Source organism: Myxine glutinosa, chromosome 2 (assembly GCF_964187855.1).
Source record: "Myxine glutinosa chromosome 2, kmMyxGlut1.1, whole genome shotgun sequence".
In the NCBI taxonomy this organism is placed as follows: Eukaryota; Metazoa; Chordata; class Myxini; order Myxiniformes; family Myxinidae; genus Myxine; species Myxine glutinosa.
The window spans coordinates 185,036,755-185,055,209 of record NC_136262.1 but is presented as its reverse complement, the minus strand read 5'-3'; the positions used below and the strand labels follow the sequence as shown (position 1 = coordinate 185,055,209).

Below are 18,455 nucleotides of genomic sequence, written 5' to 3'. Positions count from 1 at the left end.
ATTCTGCATTCTGTGTTGATTCTTTTAAAAATCAATTGTTTTTTTTTGTAAGCATTTGTGATTTTGTAAGCATTTTGCAAGCACTTAGTATGTAAGTCAGGAATGTGTGAAATCTTTTCACAATTTTAAACAAGAGTATTAATTTGTCAAATGTAGTCCTGTTGTGTAAACATTAGAAAAAATACAATTAACATCGTCATTTCATGTGTTTATAGCATGACTACATTATGCATTGCACCTGCTCTCCACTCTTACCTGCCCGTTATGCAGTTGGGAGTCGCATTGACTTGGGGGAGAACCGCGCCAGCGGGTCCACCCACCATGAAGATGGCAAAGACCGGAATGTTAAGGAAAACGCAGGGCCGAGTGTTCATGCATCAACAACAGGCCGTGTTGCACGGAAGAAAAGCATAAAGATCAGCAGCGTACACTCCACATCAACACAGAGCAAGCAATCGAGCACAAAGGTCCTCACGAGCCTGATGGATCTCGATAACATGATGAGCTTCGTTCTGAATAAGGTTGGCATTTTGTCTTCAGGTTGTTGTTGTCTTCAGGTTGTTATTTGTCTTCAGGTTGTTTGTCTTCAGGTTGTTTGTCCTGATGTCTTCAGGTTTTGTTTTTTTTTACTTTTTCTTTTGACACTGCTTATTTGTGACGTTTTAAATAAGTGATCAAAATCTTTCACTGCTTACCTTGCAGATCTCTGAACTGGAGCCAGATAAAATTGAACCCGCAGTGGAGCTCTTCATGGAAGCTCTGAAAGAGTTTCACAACAACATGGTGGAGACGTATGTCCGAGTGGTGACGGTGAGTTTTGATTCTCTTTGTGCATATTCGATCCGTTTAATAATTATCCCTGTTGGTTGTATAATCAAATTGAGCAAAACATTCTCACGATGGAAAAAAGTAGACATTGGAAATGAAAGTGCAGTCACAGACTAACTCATTGGACTTAACCTTTGTTACTCGAACCTGAGTTCTTTCACTTCAGCATTGTGAAATACCCAGCGATTCAATAATCGTAGATTATATTGAAGTAGTGCATAAATTTTTATATTACCTTATTCCTCCTCTGTCATAAGGAAGGAAGTAAAGGCATCCGGCATCATGTCATGAGGCATCATGTCATAAGGAAGGGCATCCGGCCATAAAAACATTGCCTCAAAAAGGGAACCATAACAATTGCAATTATATATGGGCAGGGTACAGCCCGAAGTACCCCTAGGGGGACCTCACTCCCTCGTCAAAAATCAAGGTGGGGAACCCGATCGAAGCAAGGGTGGAAATCACTCCATTTATGACGACGATGCCCAACGTGGAGATAGGTATCTGAGGTTTGGGACATGGCAGGGAGATCAGGAGAAGTGGTGGATGTATTGGTCAGAAAAAGAATTGACATATGTTGTGTGCAGGAGACGAGATGGAAGTGAAGTGGTGTGAGAGTGGTGAAGAGTAGGCAGGGACAGAAATACAAGTTTGTGTGGCAAGGGTGCCTGTAAGGCATGCATGGTGTTGGTGTTCTGTTTTCTGAGGAGTTTGTAGACAGTGTGGTGAGTGTGACAAGAGTGAGTGAAAGGTTGATGATGGTGAAAATGATGATTGGAAAGCTCTTGGTGAACGTCATCTCAGGATATGCTCCGCAGGTCGGTCAGAGCGATGAAGAGAGGGACGAGTTCTGGTGTGCAATAGAGAAGCTGATGGAAAACGTGAAAGATGAGGAAGTTGTTGTGGTAGGAGGAGACCTAAATGGACATGTGGGAAGGAGTATGGACGGTTTTGAGGGAGTTCATGGGGGTTACGGATATGGTGTGAGAAATGAAGGTGAAATAATTTTGGAGTTTGCTGATGGAGCTGATTTGTTGATTTGTAATACTCAGTTCCAGAAAGAGGATAATAAGCTTGTTACATACACGTCAGGTGGGTCGACAACAACCGTTGACTACCTGATGGTGCGTAGGCGAGATAGGGGGCACCTCCGGGATACAAAGGTGATCCCGGGGGAGGAGGCTGTTTCACAGCACCACTTGGTTGTCTGCCACATAAGGGTGAAAGGTGCGAGGAGAGCTCGGTGGGTGAAGTACCAACCGAGAATGAAGGTGTGGAGTTTGAAAGAGGTGACAGTGAGGGAGGCATTAAAAGTGAGGCTGAGTATGGCAGAGGATGATGTGGTTGAGCTTGAAAGTGGTTGGATGTCAATGAAAGATAGTCTGTTGGGAGCCGTTTTTGAGGTATGTGGATGGACGAAAGGACCTCCGAGGCACTCGGAAACATGGTGGTGGGATGATAAAGTTGGAAAGAGGATTGACGAGAAGAGGAAGAAGTTCAAGGAGTGGCAGAAGGCGAAGGGTACAGGGCAGAAAAGGCAGAACATGAAAGTTATAAGGCTGCAAAGAAAGAGGTAGCAAAGGTGCAGGAGGCATGCAGGAAAATGTTCGGAGAACGCTTTGATTTGGAGGAGGGTCAGAGTGCAGTATTCAGGATTGCAAAGCAGATAGTGAAAGAGAGGTGCGATGTGATGGGGGTGAGCTGCTTGAAGGATTAAGTGGGACAAATCGTTGTGGACCGAGATGGAATTAAAGGAAGAGGGAAGAGATATGTGGAAATGCTGTTGAATGCAGAGAATGAATGGGACGGCAACATCGAGAGTAACCCAGTGTTAGGACCGGCAGAGAAGATAACCGAGAAGGAAGTTGAGGAAGCGATAAAAGCAATGAAGAGTGGAAAAGCGGGAGGGCCGACGGGAGTTGTGGGAGATATGTTGAAGGCAGCAGGAACTGGGGTGTGAAGAGAATGACAGAGATCTGTAATCTGGTGGTGAAAGAAGGCTGCATTCCAGTGGATTGGGAACTGAGTACCCTCGTCCCTCTATACAAGGGGAAAGGTGACCCTCTGGACTGTGGCTCGTATCGAGCGAAAAGGTTATTGGAGCATGGAATGAAGGTATTGGAAAGGGTGTTGGAGAGGAGGATAAGGAAGAAAGTGAAGATTGACGAAATGCAGTTTGGATTTATGCCAGGAAGAGGAATGACAGACGCGCTTTTTATTGTAAGGCAGTTGCAGGAGAAGTACATGGAGAATAGGAAGAAGTTGTTTCTTGGGTTTGTTGATCTGGAGAAAGCATTCGATGGGGTTCCACGCGAAGTCGTGACATGGGCATTGAGGAAGTTAGGAGTGGAGGAATGGTTGATCAGAGTGGTGATGGCAATGTACAAGAGAGCGCGCACAGCTGTAAGGACGAAGGACGGCAACAGTAGAGAGTTTGAGGTGAAGGTGGTGAAGGTGGTGAAGGTGAAGGTGGTGGTGAAGGTGGAAAGTGGCATCAGGGGTCGGTACTAAGTCCACTACTATTTGTAGTTGTGATTGAGGTGCTGGCTCGGAATGTAAAGGAGGGTTTACCTTGGGAGTTGTTGTATGCAGATGATCTGGTGTTGTTTGCGGAAAAGTATGGATGGACTGAAGGAGAAGATGAACGAGTGGAAGGAATGTATGGAGGCAAAAGGTCTGAAGGTGAATATAGGAAAAACGAAGGTGATGGCAAGTGGTAAAGCATGTGTTGAGGTGGAAAGGACTGGGAAGTGGCCATGTGCTGTGTGCAGGAAGGGTGTCGGAGTAAACTCCGTTCAATGTGCAATGTGTGCTGAGTGGGTTCATCAAAAATGTAGTGGTCTGAGAGGGTCATTAACCAGTGTGGCAGCTACATTCAAATGTAAGGTGTGCACAGAGGGAGCTGCAGATGGAGGAAATGTTGAGTTGGATCTTGAAGACGGCGTGAAGCTGGAAGGTGTGAAAACATTTTGCTACCTTGGAGACATGCTGAATGGAGAAGGTGGATCAGACTCAGCAACGGTTGCTCGAGTGAGATGTGCATGGAAGAAGTTTCGGGAACTGAGTGGCGTGCTGACGAGGAGAGGAAGTGTCGTTGAAGCTGAAGGGAAAGGTGTATTCTGCATGTGTGAGAAGTGTTATGATTTATGGGAGTGAGACATGGGTAACTAGAACGGGCACTCGGTAGAGCGCATACCTTCGCCGCAGCTACTGTTCTGTACTTGGTAAAAATACGATTTTGACCTTTTCGTGACCTTGACCTTGACCTTTGACCCGATTGCTCCCAAAATCTAATCAAATGTGTCCCGTATAATAACCAATCATCCCACCAAATTTCATGCAATTCGGTTGAATACTTTTTGAGTTATGCGAATAACATACACACACACACACAGACATACAAATAAATACACAGCGATCAAAACATAACCTTCCGCTTTTGCGAAGGTAATGAATGTAGATCAGCAACGAAGGCTGGAAAGGGTGGATATGCGAATTGTTTGGTGGATGTGCGGAGTATCGTTGAGAGAGAGGAAGACAAATGATGAATTGCGAAAGATTATGGGAATAGAACCTGTGATGGATGCTGTGAAGAGAAACAGGTTGAGATGGATTGGTCATGTGTTGAGGAAGGATGAAAGTGACTGGTTGAGAAGAGTGATGGAAATGAATGAAGAAGGAAGTAGAGGACGGGGAAGACCGAGAAAGATTTGGCTAAAGGTGGTGGAAGAAGAAATGCGGGCAATGGGGTTAACAAGGGTAGATGTAGAAAATAGGGCAAAATGGAGAAGATTGTCATGGGGACTAACCCCCGTTCTTGCAGGGAAAATGGCCTTAAAATGCCTGTTGTTGTTTGTTGTATTCCTCCTCTGTATTTGAACCTGAGACCATCCCTCAACCATGGTATAATTCCATCGACATTGAATTTGCTTGAAGTCGACTCAGGTTGGAGAAGTGGAAAGATTTCAGTTTTTTTTTGTTTTTTATCCTCATCGACTTGCGATTGAAGAATTACTACTACTACTTGTTTCTACATAATGTTGATCAGACAATCTCAAACAAAACACCAAAATAAAACGGAGCGAAAAAGAACAGTCACTTTGTCAGATTTGCTCAAACAGCTCTGTCAGCTGCGGTGGATTTTAGTCCTTCCGTATGCAGCCCAGTGTTGCTGCAGACATTATTAATCAACGTCAGGTTCGGTCGACCAACTCTCCTTTCTGATGGCTTCCAAAGTAAGACACCATTTGCTGCTTTTTCTTCGTGCTGGAGGACATGACCCACCAATCTCAAACGCCTCTGCCTCACAACATAAAAACGTTTTGGCAAATTACCATATAGGTCAATGTTAGGGACATGGTCTTGCCATCAGATGTTGAGTATTTTATGGAGGAGCTTGGTGTAGTTGCTATATATTTTACATGTCATGCTACAAGTCAGCGTCCACGACTCAAACCCATACAGTAAAATTGATTCAACTGTAGCTTTATATTGGCGGATTTTGGTGCTTCGTTGCAGCGGGGCGAGCCATACCTTCTCAAGGTTGTTTGCTGCTGCCCACGCCTGTCCAATGTGGCAGCTGACATCATAGGCAGTGTTAGTATATGAGCCAAGGTATTTGAAGTCTGGAACCAGCTCGAGCACATCACTATTTGCTGCCCAGAAAGTTCGTTGTTAATTCGGTCGACGATGTATGTGCTTGTACTTTGTTTTTGAGGCATTGATTGGAAGACCGACTTTGCTGGCTATATCTTCGATTCTTGATGGGATGTCCTGGGCATCTTGTAGTGAATCAGCAGCGACACCGATGTCATCAGCATAGTCGAGGTCAGATAGTTTCTGAGCAGGGTGTCTTCTGCTCATCCAGCGTTGCAGTGTGACACCATCTTCTTCCGTCAATGCAATACGCATCACATAGTCGAGTCGAGTTTTATAATCAATCAAGGATAGTCGAGTTTATAATCAAGGAACAACTTAATTTAAATTGAATGTTATATTTTTAACATGAATTTGAAAACAAACGTTTAACTTAGCAGTACTTTGGCTCTGAATTGGTCCCGATCGCGCATGCGCAGGGAGTGAGATGACATTTTTACTCTGTCTGCCTGTTTTTTTATTTGTATGCTTCCGCCGACAAAGTCGCCGGAGGCATTACGTTTTCCAATTGATTGTCCATCCGTCCGTACGGGCTAAACCTCGTTTTTCTCAGCAACCATATGTCCGATTGAGGCGAAACTTTCAGGGTTGGAGTGGCACCGATGCAGAATGTTTTTATAATTGTGACGTCATAGGTCACGTGGTATGGCAGCCACCTTGGATTAAAAGCAAACAGTTAAAAAAGTATTTCTCTGAAACCGTTGAATGGAAAAATTTGAAACTTGGCACATTGTCAAGTACTCCCAATGGGGAACAAAATCATGATAATGATGACATCATAGGTGAAGTGGTAAACAAGCCAAAAATGTTTTAATCGAATTCCTTATCCTAAAAATCTGAAATTGCATGCACATGATCTATGACCCATTTGTATTGAAATATTAAATTTATGACATCATAGGTCACATGGTTTGGCAGCCATATGGGATTGAAGGAAAATATATAATAATTATCTCTGAAAAACCGCTCACCCTATTGAGACGAAATTTTAAAAATATCTAACAGCACTGTTGCATATAGTTTGAAAATGATGATGTCATAGGTCACGTGGTTTGGCAGCCATCTTGGATAGAAAAACGAACCTTATCCGATCAACACGAAACTTCACAAACGTGATCCCCTACCCCATCCCATACATATGCAGAGTTATGGCATCTACCGGTTGTGGGACTATGCGGGGGCATATTGGCAACACAGTCGCATTGTTCGTTTATATATTTTTATTTTATTATATTATATTATTTTTTATTCTATTATTATTTAAAATATATATTATTTTTTTTTACTCTCTGCCTGTCTTTAAAAAAAATATTACTAGCAGAGTACCCACCCTACGGGCGATCTTGTTCCAATTGTGCAACACATTTTTCTGCCATTGGAAATTTTCTGTTGGTTGGTTCGATTGGCAAATAAATTGGCAAAACAAAACAAAAAAATAAATAAATAAATAAAAAACTCCCTTCAAATTAGACCGTGATTAATGATTGCCAATGGTTTTTCAGAAAAAGAAATTCTTTTAATTCTTTGGGGACTTTTAATTCTTTGGAGTCTTTAAATTATTTGGAGTTTTTTTTGGGACTTCAACGATCTTTGGTGTCTTTTCAGTCTTTGGGGTCTTTTCAGTCTTTGGGGTCTTTTCAGTCTTTGGGGTCTTTTCAGTCTTTGGGGTCTTTTCAGTCTTTGGGGTCTTTTTGGTCTTTTGGTATTTGGGGTCTTTAATGGTCTTTGGAATATTTTGGGTCTTCAGGGTATTTTGGGTCTTTGGGTCTTTTCAACCTTTTGGGTCTTCAAGGGTCTTCGTGGTCTTTGTCTTTTGTCTTTTCGATCTTTTGGGTCTTCAAGGATCTTTGGGATGTTTTGGATATTTGGGGTATTTTGGGTCATGAAGGGTCTTTGGAGTATTTTGGGCCCTTGGGGTCTTTTGGGTCCTTTGGGTCTTCAGGGTATTTAAGGGTCTTTGGGGTATTTTTTTGTCTTCAGGGTCTTTTGGTTCTCAAGTCTTCGGCATCTTTAAGGGTCTTTGGGGTCTTTAAAGGTCTTTGGAGGAATTTGGGTATTTTGGGTCTTCGCATCTTTAAGGGTCTTCGGGGTCTTTTGGTTCTCTTGGGTCTTCAGGGTCTTTCAGCATATTTTGGGTTGTTAAGGGTCTTTGGAATATTTTCAGTCGTTGGGGTCTTTTAGGTCTTCAGGGTCTTTTGGATCTTCGGGGTATTTTGGGTATTCGGGGTATTTTGAATCTTTGGGGTCCATTGGGTCTTTTAGGTCTTTGGGGTCTTTTAGTTCTGATTTGGATGTAATTGCTTTTCCATTATATTTTCTCTCATTTCAAATACTAGGGCATGCCCGTACTATATATATATCTAAAATTATATCCCCCCCCCTCTATTTACATGAAATGGTTTGGTCCAAAGCGAACGGCTTGCGAGTACGGTGACAATCCCCCCCCTCTATTTACATGAAATGGTTTGGTCCAAAGCGAACGGCTTGCGAGTACGGTGACAATCCCCCCCCCCCCCCCCCTCTATTTACATGAAATGGTTTGGTCCAAAGCGAACGGCTTGCGGAGTTTGGTAAAGAAATCGCCATAACTTGCACAAACGCGCAGGAAAGCGAAAGAATCGCAAATTAGTTTTAATTAGTTTTAAAACATAGTTTAACGCCAACATAGCGGCAACATAGTTTGCCAAAGTGAAATAAATGAATACGCTCTCAAATGTGCCGTCCGAGGCAGAGTCTGTTCGGCACGTTCGGCACACGTGATAGCTCGCTGCTCTCTGATTGGTTGAATCGTTTTTTGGACATAGCTCGGTAACTACTTGTCCGATTAATATGAAACCTTGAAAAGGCACATCCTCGGGTCCCCAGCAATATACCTGGCAAGTTTAAAGTATATCGGACCCGTGGTTGTCGAGAAACAGCGGTCACAGACATACATACATACATACATACATACATACATACATACATACATACATACATACATACACACAGAGATTACTGGAATTATAGATAGATTCAAATATGTTAATGTTTCTTTGTCACTGGAGCAATGCCAGGTACTCCAGCTATAAACACATATACTTTACTCGGGGTACAAATACAACTTTGTCTGGGGGGGTAACATAGGCTTTGTGGCCGCGGCCTCATGTGGGGGTGTGGGGGACTGGGAGAAGGGCGTCAATTCTCTATGTAAATGTGTACCATGTAGCGCCACCTGGTGTTGGTGGCAGAGGTCTTTTTGGGGAAAACAACAGTCTTTAAGGTCTTTTGGGTCTTTGGGGTCTATTCAGTATTTTGGGTCTTTAGGATCCATTGGGTCTCCCAAAAGGGGTCTTTTTGGTATTTTGGTCTTTGGGGTCTTTAAGGGTCTTTGGGATATTTTGGGTCTTCATGGTATTTTGGTTCTTTGGGGTCCATTGGGTCTTTGGGTCTTTTCAACCTTTTGGGTCTTCAATGGTCCTCATGATCTTTTTGTCTTTTTGGTCTTTTGGGTCTTCAAGGATCTTTTGGATCTTTGGGGTCTTTTGGGTCAATAAGGGTCTTTGGAGTATTTTGGGTCCTCGAGGTCTTTTGGGTCCTTTGGGTCTTGGGTTTTTGGGGTCTTTAAGGGTCTTTTGAGTGTTTGGGGTTGTTAAGGGTCTTTGGAATATTTTCAGTCATTAGGGTCTTTTAGGTCTTCGGGGTCTTTTGGATCTTCGGGGTATTTTGTGTCTTCTGGGTATTTTGAGTCTTTGGGGTTCATTGGGTCTTTTAGGTCTTTGGGGTCTTTTAGTTCTGATTTGGATGCAATTGCTTTTCCATTTTTTTTTCTCTCATTTCAAATATGTTAATGTTTATTTTTCGCTTGAGCAACGCCAGGTACTCCAGCTATAAACACATATACTTTACTCGGGGTACAAATACAAATACAACTTTGTCTGGGGGTAACATAGGCTACTAGCCGAAACCCGTGGAACATCCACGGAAGGGAGGATGTGGTGTATGGATATAGTGTACCATTATGGATGGTATAGGGGATTTGCTTGTCCGAGTGAGAGTTAGGAAGAAAGATGAGAATGAAGAGTGCGTATATGAACAACGATCGCCGACACCGGCACAAATGCATGCTCTGGATTGTCCACTCAGTGGACGGCTTGCTTTCGCCTTCACCTGTCCAATCAGTGGACGGCTTGCTTCGCCTTCGCCCAGCAGACGCCAATACGATAGCGTCGTAAGATGGCGTCGTATCGGCAGTTAATCGGATGCTTTTGGGCCCCAACGTCGGCTAATTCAGATTTTTCGAGTATGTACGTGATAAACAAAGAGCGCGGTTCGTAGATCGTAAATCCATGAGTGCCGTGGGCATCGGGTCACTGGGTGCGGCGTAAAAGGGATAACAAAGTCGAGTCCTTACGCTATTATTATATAGATGTGGCCGCGGCCTCATGCGGGGATGTGGGGGACTGGGAGAGGGGCGTCAATTCTCTACGTAAATGTGTACCGTGTAGCGCCACCTGGTGTTGGTACTCATTTGTGACCAATACATAAAAAGCCCTGGTGTTGGGCTAGCGGCTAGGGTGCCGGCTAAAGATCCTAGGATCCTGGGTTCGAATCTCGGTCGATCGCTGAATTAACGCCAGGGGGGTTGACTCAGCCTGTCATCCTTCCGAGGTCGGCTAATTGAGTACCAGTTCACTGGTAATTCCCTGTTTGTCGTTAAAAGGCGGCAAAAAGTGTTGGTGTCAGGAAGGGCATCCGGCCGTAAAACATTGCTTCAAAAAGGGGACCAAAAAACAACAACCACCATGGTTCCCGAAAAAGGCCAACCCCCGCTCTGCGGGGAAAAATGGCCTCTAAAGGTGGTTATTTTATTTTTATATATATATAAAAACAAGTCCACTCGCAGCCTCGACGTGACTCACAGCTCTCTCCGCCTTGCTCAGCCCCTATTCGATCTCTCTTCTTCCAGTCTCTTTGCCATGTTTTCCTTTTTCCTTCACAAACATTTATTTTTACCTTTTACTAAAGTCATCTCCATTTCACACAAAAATCCTAGCAACAATGTTACCTGAAACTAAAAATCCTACAACTATATAATAACAACAAAGGCGGAAGTGACGGATCCATAACACCACTTTCAAAACACTTCCATTTAGCAGTACTTGGACAAAATATTACTGCATTTTACATCATGACGACCAATCATATTTGCCGCTCGTAGTGTCGGAGCTGTGCTCCCACGTAATCGGAAGAATGGACGCGACAAAAAGCTGGAATTCGTCCGAGTTTCTTTATTGAAACAAAACAACTTGGGTACTCTGAAAAGCCCATTTATCGAGCAGCAATATATATACACACATTATCCCGGAGCGTTTGCCCGGGAAAGGCGAGAGGGGGCGTGGCCGGGCGTCCTGGACGCGGCCTGGCAAGTCGAGGGTGGGCATGCCCGGGCGTCCCGGACGCGGCCTGGCAAGTTGAGAGCGGGCCTGCCCGGGCATCCTGGACGAGCCCGGCATGGTGATCGCTCCGCGTCCTTGGTAGGTGCAAGGCGATTGTGTAAACCCAGCGGTAGCCGCTACACACGTCCCCCCAGAATCGACTTGCACCGGCAGGGTCAATTTAAGGGGGGTCCTGATGACCCGGCCAAAGCGACCCCTGGCGGGTTGTGGGGGCGGGGGGTCCGGTGTGGTGGTGGGCGGTCGAGTGGGGGGCACCGTGGACGGGGGGCGGCCTCACCGCGGCAGAAGGGCCAACCGTGGCGGTTGGTCGATGTCCACGTGCGCCGGCTTGAGGCGGTCCACCGCAATCCGGTCCGACCTGCCACCGATGTCGATGACGAACGACTTGTCGTCCCGTCGCAGGACCCGAAGGGCCCGCCGTACGGCGGCCGGAGTGGCCCCCGATGTGCGTCATGACGCACAAAAACGTACCCCGCTGTGCGAAGCACTGGGGGGGATGTAGGACAGGGGGTCACCGTGGTGGGACGTTGGCACGGGGGCAAACCATCGGGCGGCCTCCTGGAGGTCCGAGCGCTGGTGAGCTGCGGACCAGGGACTGGTAGCGTCGGGCACGAATTCGCCCGGGACGCGTAGCGCCTGGCCGTAGACAAGCTCGGCGGTGGATGCCCGGAGGTCCTCCTTGGGGGCCGTGCGGAGGCCCAAAAGGACCCACGGCAGCCGGTCGGCCCAACCGCCGTCCTGAAGGCCGGCCATGAGCGCGGCCTTCATGGAGCGCTGGAATCGCTTGCACAACCCGTTGGCTTGGGGGTGGTAGGCCGTAGTACGGTGGAGCTTGACCCCCAGGTTGCGGGCGACCGTGCCCCACAGCTCGGAGGTGAACTGCGGTCCGCGGTCTGACGAGATGTCCGCCGGTGCGCCGAAGCGGGCGACCCAGGTGGCGATGAAAGCCTGCGCTACGTCGGCGGTGGTGGTGGAGACGAGGGGAACGGCCTCCGGCCACCTGGTGGTCCTGTCCACCATGGTGAGCAGGTGTGTGAACCCCCGTGATGGGGGGAGGGTTCCCACCAGGTCCACGTTGACGTGGTCGAAACGTCGTTCGGGCACGGTGAAAGGTGCCAGCGGGGCCTGGGTGTGTCGGTGGACCTCGGCCTGTTGGCAGGCTGTGCAGGTGCTGGTCCAATCACGGACGTCCCGTCGAAGGCCGTGCCAGACGAATCGCGCCGACACCAGCTTCTGGGAAGCTTTCCGGCCCGGGTGGGAAAGGCCGTGGAGGGAGGCGAAGATGCGGCGTTGCCAGGTAACGGGCACGATGGGGCGAGGCTGGCCTTGGGAGACGTCGCAGAGCAGGACAGTGTCTGCGAAGGGGATGTCGGCCAGGCGGAGGCCCGTGTCCGCCGCCCGGAGGGCTTGCACCGTGGTGTCGGTGGTTTGGTCCGCCGCCATAAGCGCGAAGTCCACGCCGAGGTGGACCGCGTTCGCGCTGGCCCGAGAAAGACAGTCGGCCACGGCGTTGTCTTTGCCGGCGACGTGCCGGATGTCCGTGGTAAACTCCGACACGGTGGAGAGGTGGCGCTGTTGGCGGGCCGACCACGGCTCCGTGACCTTGGCCATTGCGTAAACCAACGGCTTGTGGTCGACGAACGCCGTGAAGGGTCGGCCCTCCAGGAGGTGGCGGAAATGGCGAATGGCCAGGTGTAGACCGAGGAGCTCACGGTCAAACGTGCTATATTTGAGCTCGTTCGGCCGGAGCTGCCGGCTGAAAAAAGCGAGTGGCTGCCAAACCCCGTTCACCCATTGCTCATGTGCGGCGCCCACCGCGTAGTCGGAGGCATCTGTGGTGAGGGCGATGGGAGCGTTGAGCACCGGGTGAGCGAGCAGTGTTGCGTCGGCGAGGGCCCGCTTTGAGCTTTTGAAGGCCGCGTCCATTGCTGCGGACCAGACGATGTCGTGCTTGGCCGGCTTGCCCGGAGGGCTTCGTAGAGGGGCCGCATGAGTTGAGCAGCGCGGGGCACGAAGCGGTGATAGAAATTCACCATTCCCAGGAATTCCTGCAGGGCCTTTATGGAGCGGGGACGCGGAAACGTGGTGATGGCCTCGACCTTGGTTGGCAGCGGCACGGCCCCGTTCTTGGTGACGTGGTGGACCAAAAAATCAACGGCCGTCGTGCCGAAGTGGCATTTGGCCGGGTTGACGATGAGGCCGTGCTCGCTGAGGCGCCCGAACAGTGTTCGGAGGTGAAGGAGGTGCTCGGCCCGGGACGTGCTGGCGACGAGGATGTCGTCCAGGTAAACGAAGAGGAACGGCAGGTCACGCAGCACGCCGTCCATCAAGCGCTGGAACGCCTGAGCCGCGTTCTTGAGGCCAAACGGCATCCGCAGGAATTCGAACAAGCCGAACGGCGTGATGACGGCCGTTTTAGGGACGTCGGCCACCCTGACAGGTACCTGGTGATATCCCCGTATGAGATCGATTTTTGAAAAAATGACCCGTCCTGCCAGACGGGCGGAGAAGTCTTGGATGTGCGGGATCGGATACCTGTCGGGGGTGGTAGCGTCGTTAAGGCGGCGGTAGTCACCACATGGGCGCCAGCCGCCCCCTGGTTTTGGGACGATGTGTAGTGGCGAAGCCCACGCGCTATCGGAGCGCCGCACGATTCCGAGGTGTTCCAAAGCGTCGAACTCGGCTTTGGCCATGGCGAGCTTGGCTGGGTCGAGGCGGCGGGCTCTGGCATAGACCGGCGGGCCCGTGGTTGGTATGTGGTGCTCGATCCCATGTCATACTGCGACGGCCGAAAACGTCGGCCGCATGAGGGCCGGGAACTCTGTGAGCAGGCGAGCAAACTCGTTCGCCGCCGGGAGGGCGCATGCCAGCTCGGTCAGAGCGGAGCTGCTCAATGTGCATACCAGGGAACTGAAGGTCTCGGCGTTGATGAGGCGACGCCGTTGGACGTCCACCAGCAGTCCGTGTGCGCAGAGGAAGTCAGCGCCTAGCAGAGCCATGGGCACGCTTGCGGTTACAAAAGTCCAATTAAAGCATTGGCCGCCGAAGCAGAGGGTGACGTTGCGCGGGCCGAAGGTGCGGATGGCCGATCCGTTGGCCGCAACCAAGGAGGGGCCGCAAACCGCGGACTGCCTGTCCTGATCGGAGGCGGGTATGACGCTCAGTTGGGCCGATCACACTGCGCCGATCGCACAGGAAGCGCCGTCCGGACGCTTTGTCCGTGATGAAAAGTAAGTTGCCCGTGTGGCCGGCGCTCATGGCTGGTAATGAACGCCGGCCCGGCCGTTTCCCGGCCTGCCGAAGGTGCACGGGGGTCGGCATGTCCGGGCCTTCTGTCTGAACCTGGCATGATAGTAACACCACGCTTGGTCAGGTGGAGGCCCCGGTCGTCGTGCTGGAGGTGGTCGGCTCGGCGTAGCGGCCGCCAATTGCGTCGGCAGTTCGGTCGTCGACCATGCCGGGTGCTCGGACGCCATGGGCGTTGCGTCGGACGGCGGTGGGCCCCAGGTCGCTGCTGCAATGCGTTGGCCTGCCGCGGAGATCTTGTCGGCTTCCCTGGCAAAGGCGCGGGGATCCGTGATCGTCGTGCTCGCCAGGGCGAGGCGTACCGGGCTAGGCAGCTGACGGAGGAACACCTCCCGGAACAGGAATGCCGGAGAGTGCTCGCCGAGCAGCGAAAGCATGTAGTCCATTCGCTCGGACGGGCGCGTGTCGCCGAGCTCGGGCAGGTCGAGCAGGCGCCGTGCGCGTTCCACTGATGAGAGGGCGAAAGGGTCGAGGAGGAGCTTTTTAATCGCGCCGTATTTGTCAGCGGCTGGCGGGCTCTCGAGGAGGCTCAGGGCGTGGGCCGTGGTGGCTGAGCCGAGCGCTGCTACCACATGGTGGAAGCGGGTGTCGTCGGCCGTGATGCCTCGCAGGGCGAACAGGGAGTCCGCCTGGGCGAACCAAACCGCCGCGTGAGCCTCCCAGAAGGTAGGCAGTTTGAGGGCAACTGCCGTGTCCATGTCGGTAGGTCACCAATGTAGGAGCTGTGCTCCCACGTAATCGGAAGAATGGACGCGACAAAAAGCTGGAATTCGTCCGAGTTTCTTTATTGAAACAAAACAACTCGGGTACTCTGAAAAGCCCGTTTATCGGGCAGCAATATATATACACACATTATCCCAGAGCGTTTGCCCGGGAAAGGCGAGAGGGGGCGTGGCCGGGCGTCCTGGACGCGGCCTGGCAAGTCGAGGGCGGGCATGCCCGGGCATGCCCGGGCGTCCCGGACGCGGCCTGGCAAGTCGAGAGCGGGCATGGCCGGGCGTGCCTGGGCGTCCCGGACGAGGCCTGGCAAGTTGAGAGCGGGCCTGCCCGGGCGTCCTGGACGAGCCCGGCATGGTGATCGCTCCGCGTCCTTGGTAGATGCAAGGCGATTGTGTAAACCCAGCGGTAGCCGCTACAGTAGACGGATTCCGCCCATGTCCTTGTTTCTCAAGACTGTGCCCAGTAAGGTGTTCTATGAAGTCTTTAGTTGTTTTTTTTTACGGTGGTGAATAATACTCTGGTTGATGATCTAACAAGGGATCATGTTCAATGCTTATGATTTCTGCAACCCCTCAACCAAGCTTTAATAGGGCTGTAATGCTTTAAACCAAAAAATGTGTTCAATTCGTATAGTGCAGCATACAATGGACTTCCTTTATAAAATGTCACCTCACGTGCTTTGTAAATGATGTTGCCCAAATGCAGTACCATGAGGATATCAGCCTCCGTTACAAAGACCTCATGCTCAACTTCGAGCATATTTTGGACAAGACAGTGTCTGCCAGCAAACATGTCCATAAGAAAGGTTCGATCACGAATGTCAGCATCAACCTCTTCTGTGGTTTCCTTGATGAGTTTGTCAGGGCCAAGGCATTGGACGACAGGTCCATGCAGAAGGTGACGTACACCACTGCCATTTATCATGGATTTAAAATAAATATTGCACGTAGCTGTAAATGCTCATAATCAGTAAATGCAAAAAGTCACTTTTCATCAACTTTGTTTCATCTTTATGGCTTCTCTCCATAAAGCTCACAATCATCTAACACCTCTCCACAGATTCCAAAACCAGAAGCTAAAAAGCGCAGGAAGAGGGATTCTGATAATGTACGTTTTCCTGCAGGGTTCGTAAACAATACTGCATATTGTGATGTCTTAGGTGGTATTTTTTCTCATTATTTTGTAATGTCATACCTTTTATAAAGTGTGTGCCCGTACATTCTTCCTCCTCATTTAGCACCATTAGTAGATAAAACGAAGGCAGCGATCCATTACATCTGCCTAAAAAGAACTTGAAATAGCCCTAACGTGTTTGGAGACATGCTTTGGGGAATTAAGATTAATTTTTATCTTTGTAAAGCCAAGGTTCCTTCTGCCCTCACATGCAGTCAATTATTGGATCCATCGCTATTTAAATTGTGAAATGAAGCTTCAATGCGTCATTTCGTTAAAGCTTAGATTGTTCCGTTTGCACTGCAGATACAGGAAGTCAATGGGCATCAGTTCAAGAGTACACAGTTCAACATTCCAAGCTTTTGTGAAGAGTGTGGCACACGGATATGGATGATGGAAGGAGGTTACGTCTGCAAATGTGCGATCCTTATTTTCCTTTATCACTACTTGCTTTTACTTTTCACTGAGATTGAGGAATACTTTTGTATTCAGATGCAGTTGGTGAAGTCTTGTGATAAAACTGTCCATGCCAAACCACTTGCCCCTGGTTTTTTTTCCCAGTGTGCAAACTGACCTGCCACAAGAAATGCTACTTGCAGACAACCAAACGCTGCCCAAAGTATTACAACTCCAACCGGAAGGTAAACCTTCCATTGACGAACTGCCATAAAGTAGTGCTGAAAGTAGTGCTGTGCTAAAGTAGTGCTGTTTTATGCTCAAGCTTGTGGTGCAGTAAAAGAAAAGAAGCTTGTGTTATATTTAGTAACATCATTGGTTCGTAACATTACATCACAGATAAATTACATCTGCCTTAAAACCTTTTAAATAGACTAACGTATTTTTGAGAATACAGATTTTACTTTTCCCACTCTTTTTGAAAAATAAATTATAATCTTCTTACCATTTCCATATTGTAATCGGCTCTGTCTGTCCGTCACACTATCTCCTCCTACACGGTTGGGCATGAATCACCAAACTTGCTAATTAAGATCATCACATGGCAAGAAGGTGCAAGAGCAGTATCATTTTTGACCTCCCCCCTTGCTCCCACCTTCCTCCTCCCCCTCACCTCCCTCCCTTTCTCTGCCCCTCTCTCCCCTGTGCAGGGTCAAAAAGTCTAATGCCAAAAGATGCAATTACGGTTCCATTTTAAAACATTTTAAAATGAAACTTTGTAAAGTAAATCAACATTGGGGATGCATGAAAAACGTAATCTTTTGGATTTGACCCGGGTGCATTCCAAAGTGGGGAGGAGTGGCTAATTTGGGTCACAGAGGTCAAAACGGCGAAAATAATTTAACTCCAAATTTGACATTGGACCATCCCTGGTGGAAATTTGCTTTAGTTGGGAAGCATGGAGAATTGCAATGGTGAGCCATCGACTTCGCTGTAGTTTTTTAAATCTTATTTTACCATGAACTCCCAGGCCACACTCCCAACCTTTCCCATTTTTAGAGCTAACATTAATCACGTAAAAACAAACTGACACATAAAACATGAGATAAAGTGAGCGGGAGACAAGATGGGGAGAGAGAGGGAAACACACAAATACAACAGCAGAGAACAGGGACATCAGGAGATCTGTGGGAGGGAGAGTGCTTGGGGGGGAGGGACATGAGAAGGGGAAGGCGTGGTGGACACAGCTAGGACTTCCAGGAAAGAAGTCGGTATTTCAAAAAAGTGGATCTGGGGTGAATTAACGGGGGTAGAAAAGATCAAGGTTTTGGATGGGGGAAGATAAGAGATGGTGGTGAACAGCTGCTTTAAAGACCTGGAGGGAGGAGTGGGATTGAAGAGAGTAAGGGAGTTTGTTCCAGAGGCAGGAGAAAAGTGGAAAGAGTAAAGGTGAGCAGAGAGCCTCGATTTTGGCAGTTTAACCATAAGAGCCCACAGACAGCCCACAGAATCTTGTTTCTCACAGTCTGAGAGTCCTTTAGGTGCTTTTTTGCAAACTCCAAGCGGGCTTTCATGTGTCTTTCACTGAGGAGAGGCTTCCGTCTGGCCACTCTGCCATAAAGCCCAGATTGGTGGAGTGTTGCAGTGATGGTTGTTCTTCTGGAAGACAGTTTCTCCCATCTCCACACAGGATCTCTGGAGCTCAGCCAGAGTGACCATCAGGTTCTTGGTCACCTCTTACCAAGGCCCTTCTCCCCCGATTGCTCAGTTTGGCCGGGAGGCCAGCTCTAGGAAGAGTCCTGGTTGTTCCAAACTTCTTCCATTTAAGAATTATGAAGGCCACTGTGCTCTTGGGAACCTTCAATGCAGCAGAATTTTTTTTTGAAGGCTTTCCCACATCTGTGCCTCGACAAAATCCGGTCTCTGAGCTCTGCAGGC

General features: G+C 48.8%; 1 protein-coding gene across 8 annotated transcripts in view; it reads left to right on the top strand.

Moving 5' to 3' along the window:
- LOC137421000 (unconventional myosin-IXa) overlaps nucleotides 1-18,455 on the top strand; it is a 285,807-nt gene that overhangs the window by 212,742 nt on the left and 54,610 nt on the right. For 6 of the 8 annotated variants that reach the window (XM_078772058.1, XM_078772064.1, XM_078772060.1 and 3 more), the window contains 6 exons: nucleotides 271-521; nucleotides 703-810; nucleotides 15,654-15,845; nucleotides 16,008-16,055; nucleotides 16,428-16,539; nucleotides 16,683-16,762. In XM_078772058.1, coding sequence (XP_078628184.1) covers nucleotides 271-521; nucleotides 703-810; nucleotides 15,654-15,845; nucleotides 16,008-16,055; nucleotides 16,428-16,539; nucleotides 16,683-16,762 — 791 coding nt within the window. The remainder of the gene's footprint in view (nucleotides 1-270; nucleotides 522-702; nucleotides 811-15,653; nucleotides 15,846-16,007; nucleotides 16,056-16,427; nucleotides 16,540-16,682; nucleotides 16,763-18,455) is intronic. The other 2 variants (XM_078772059.1, XM_078772063.1) reach the window with 2 other exon arrangements.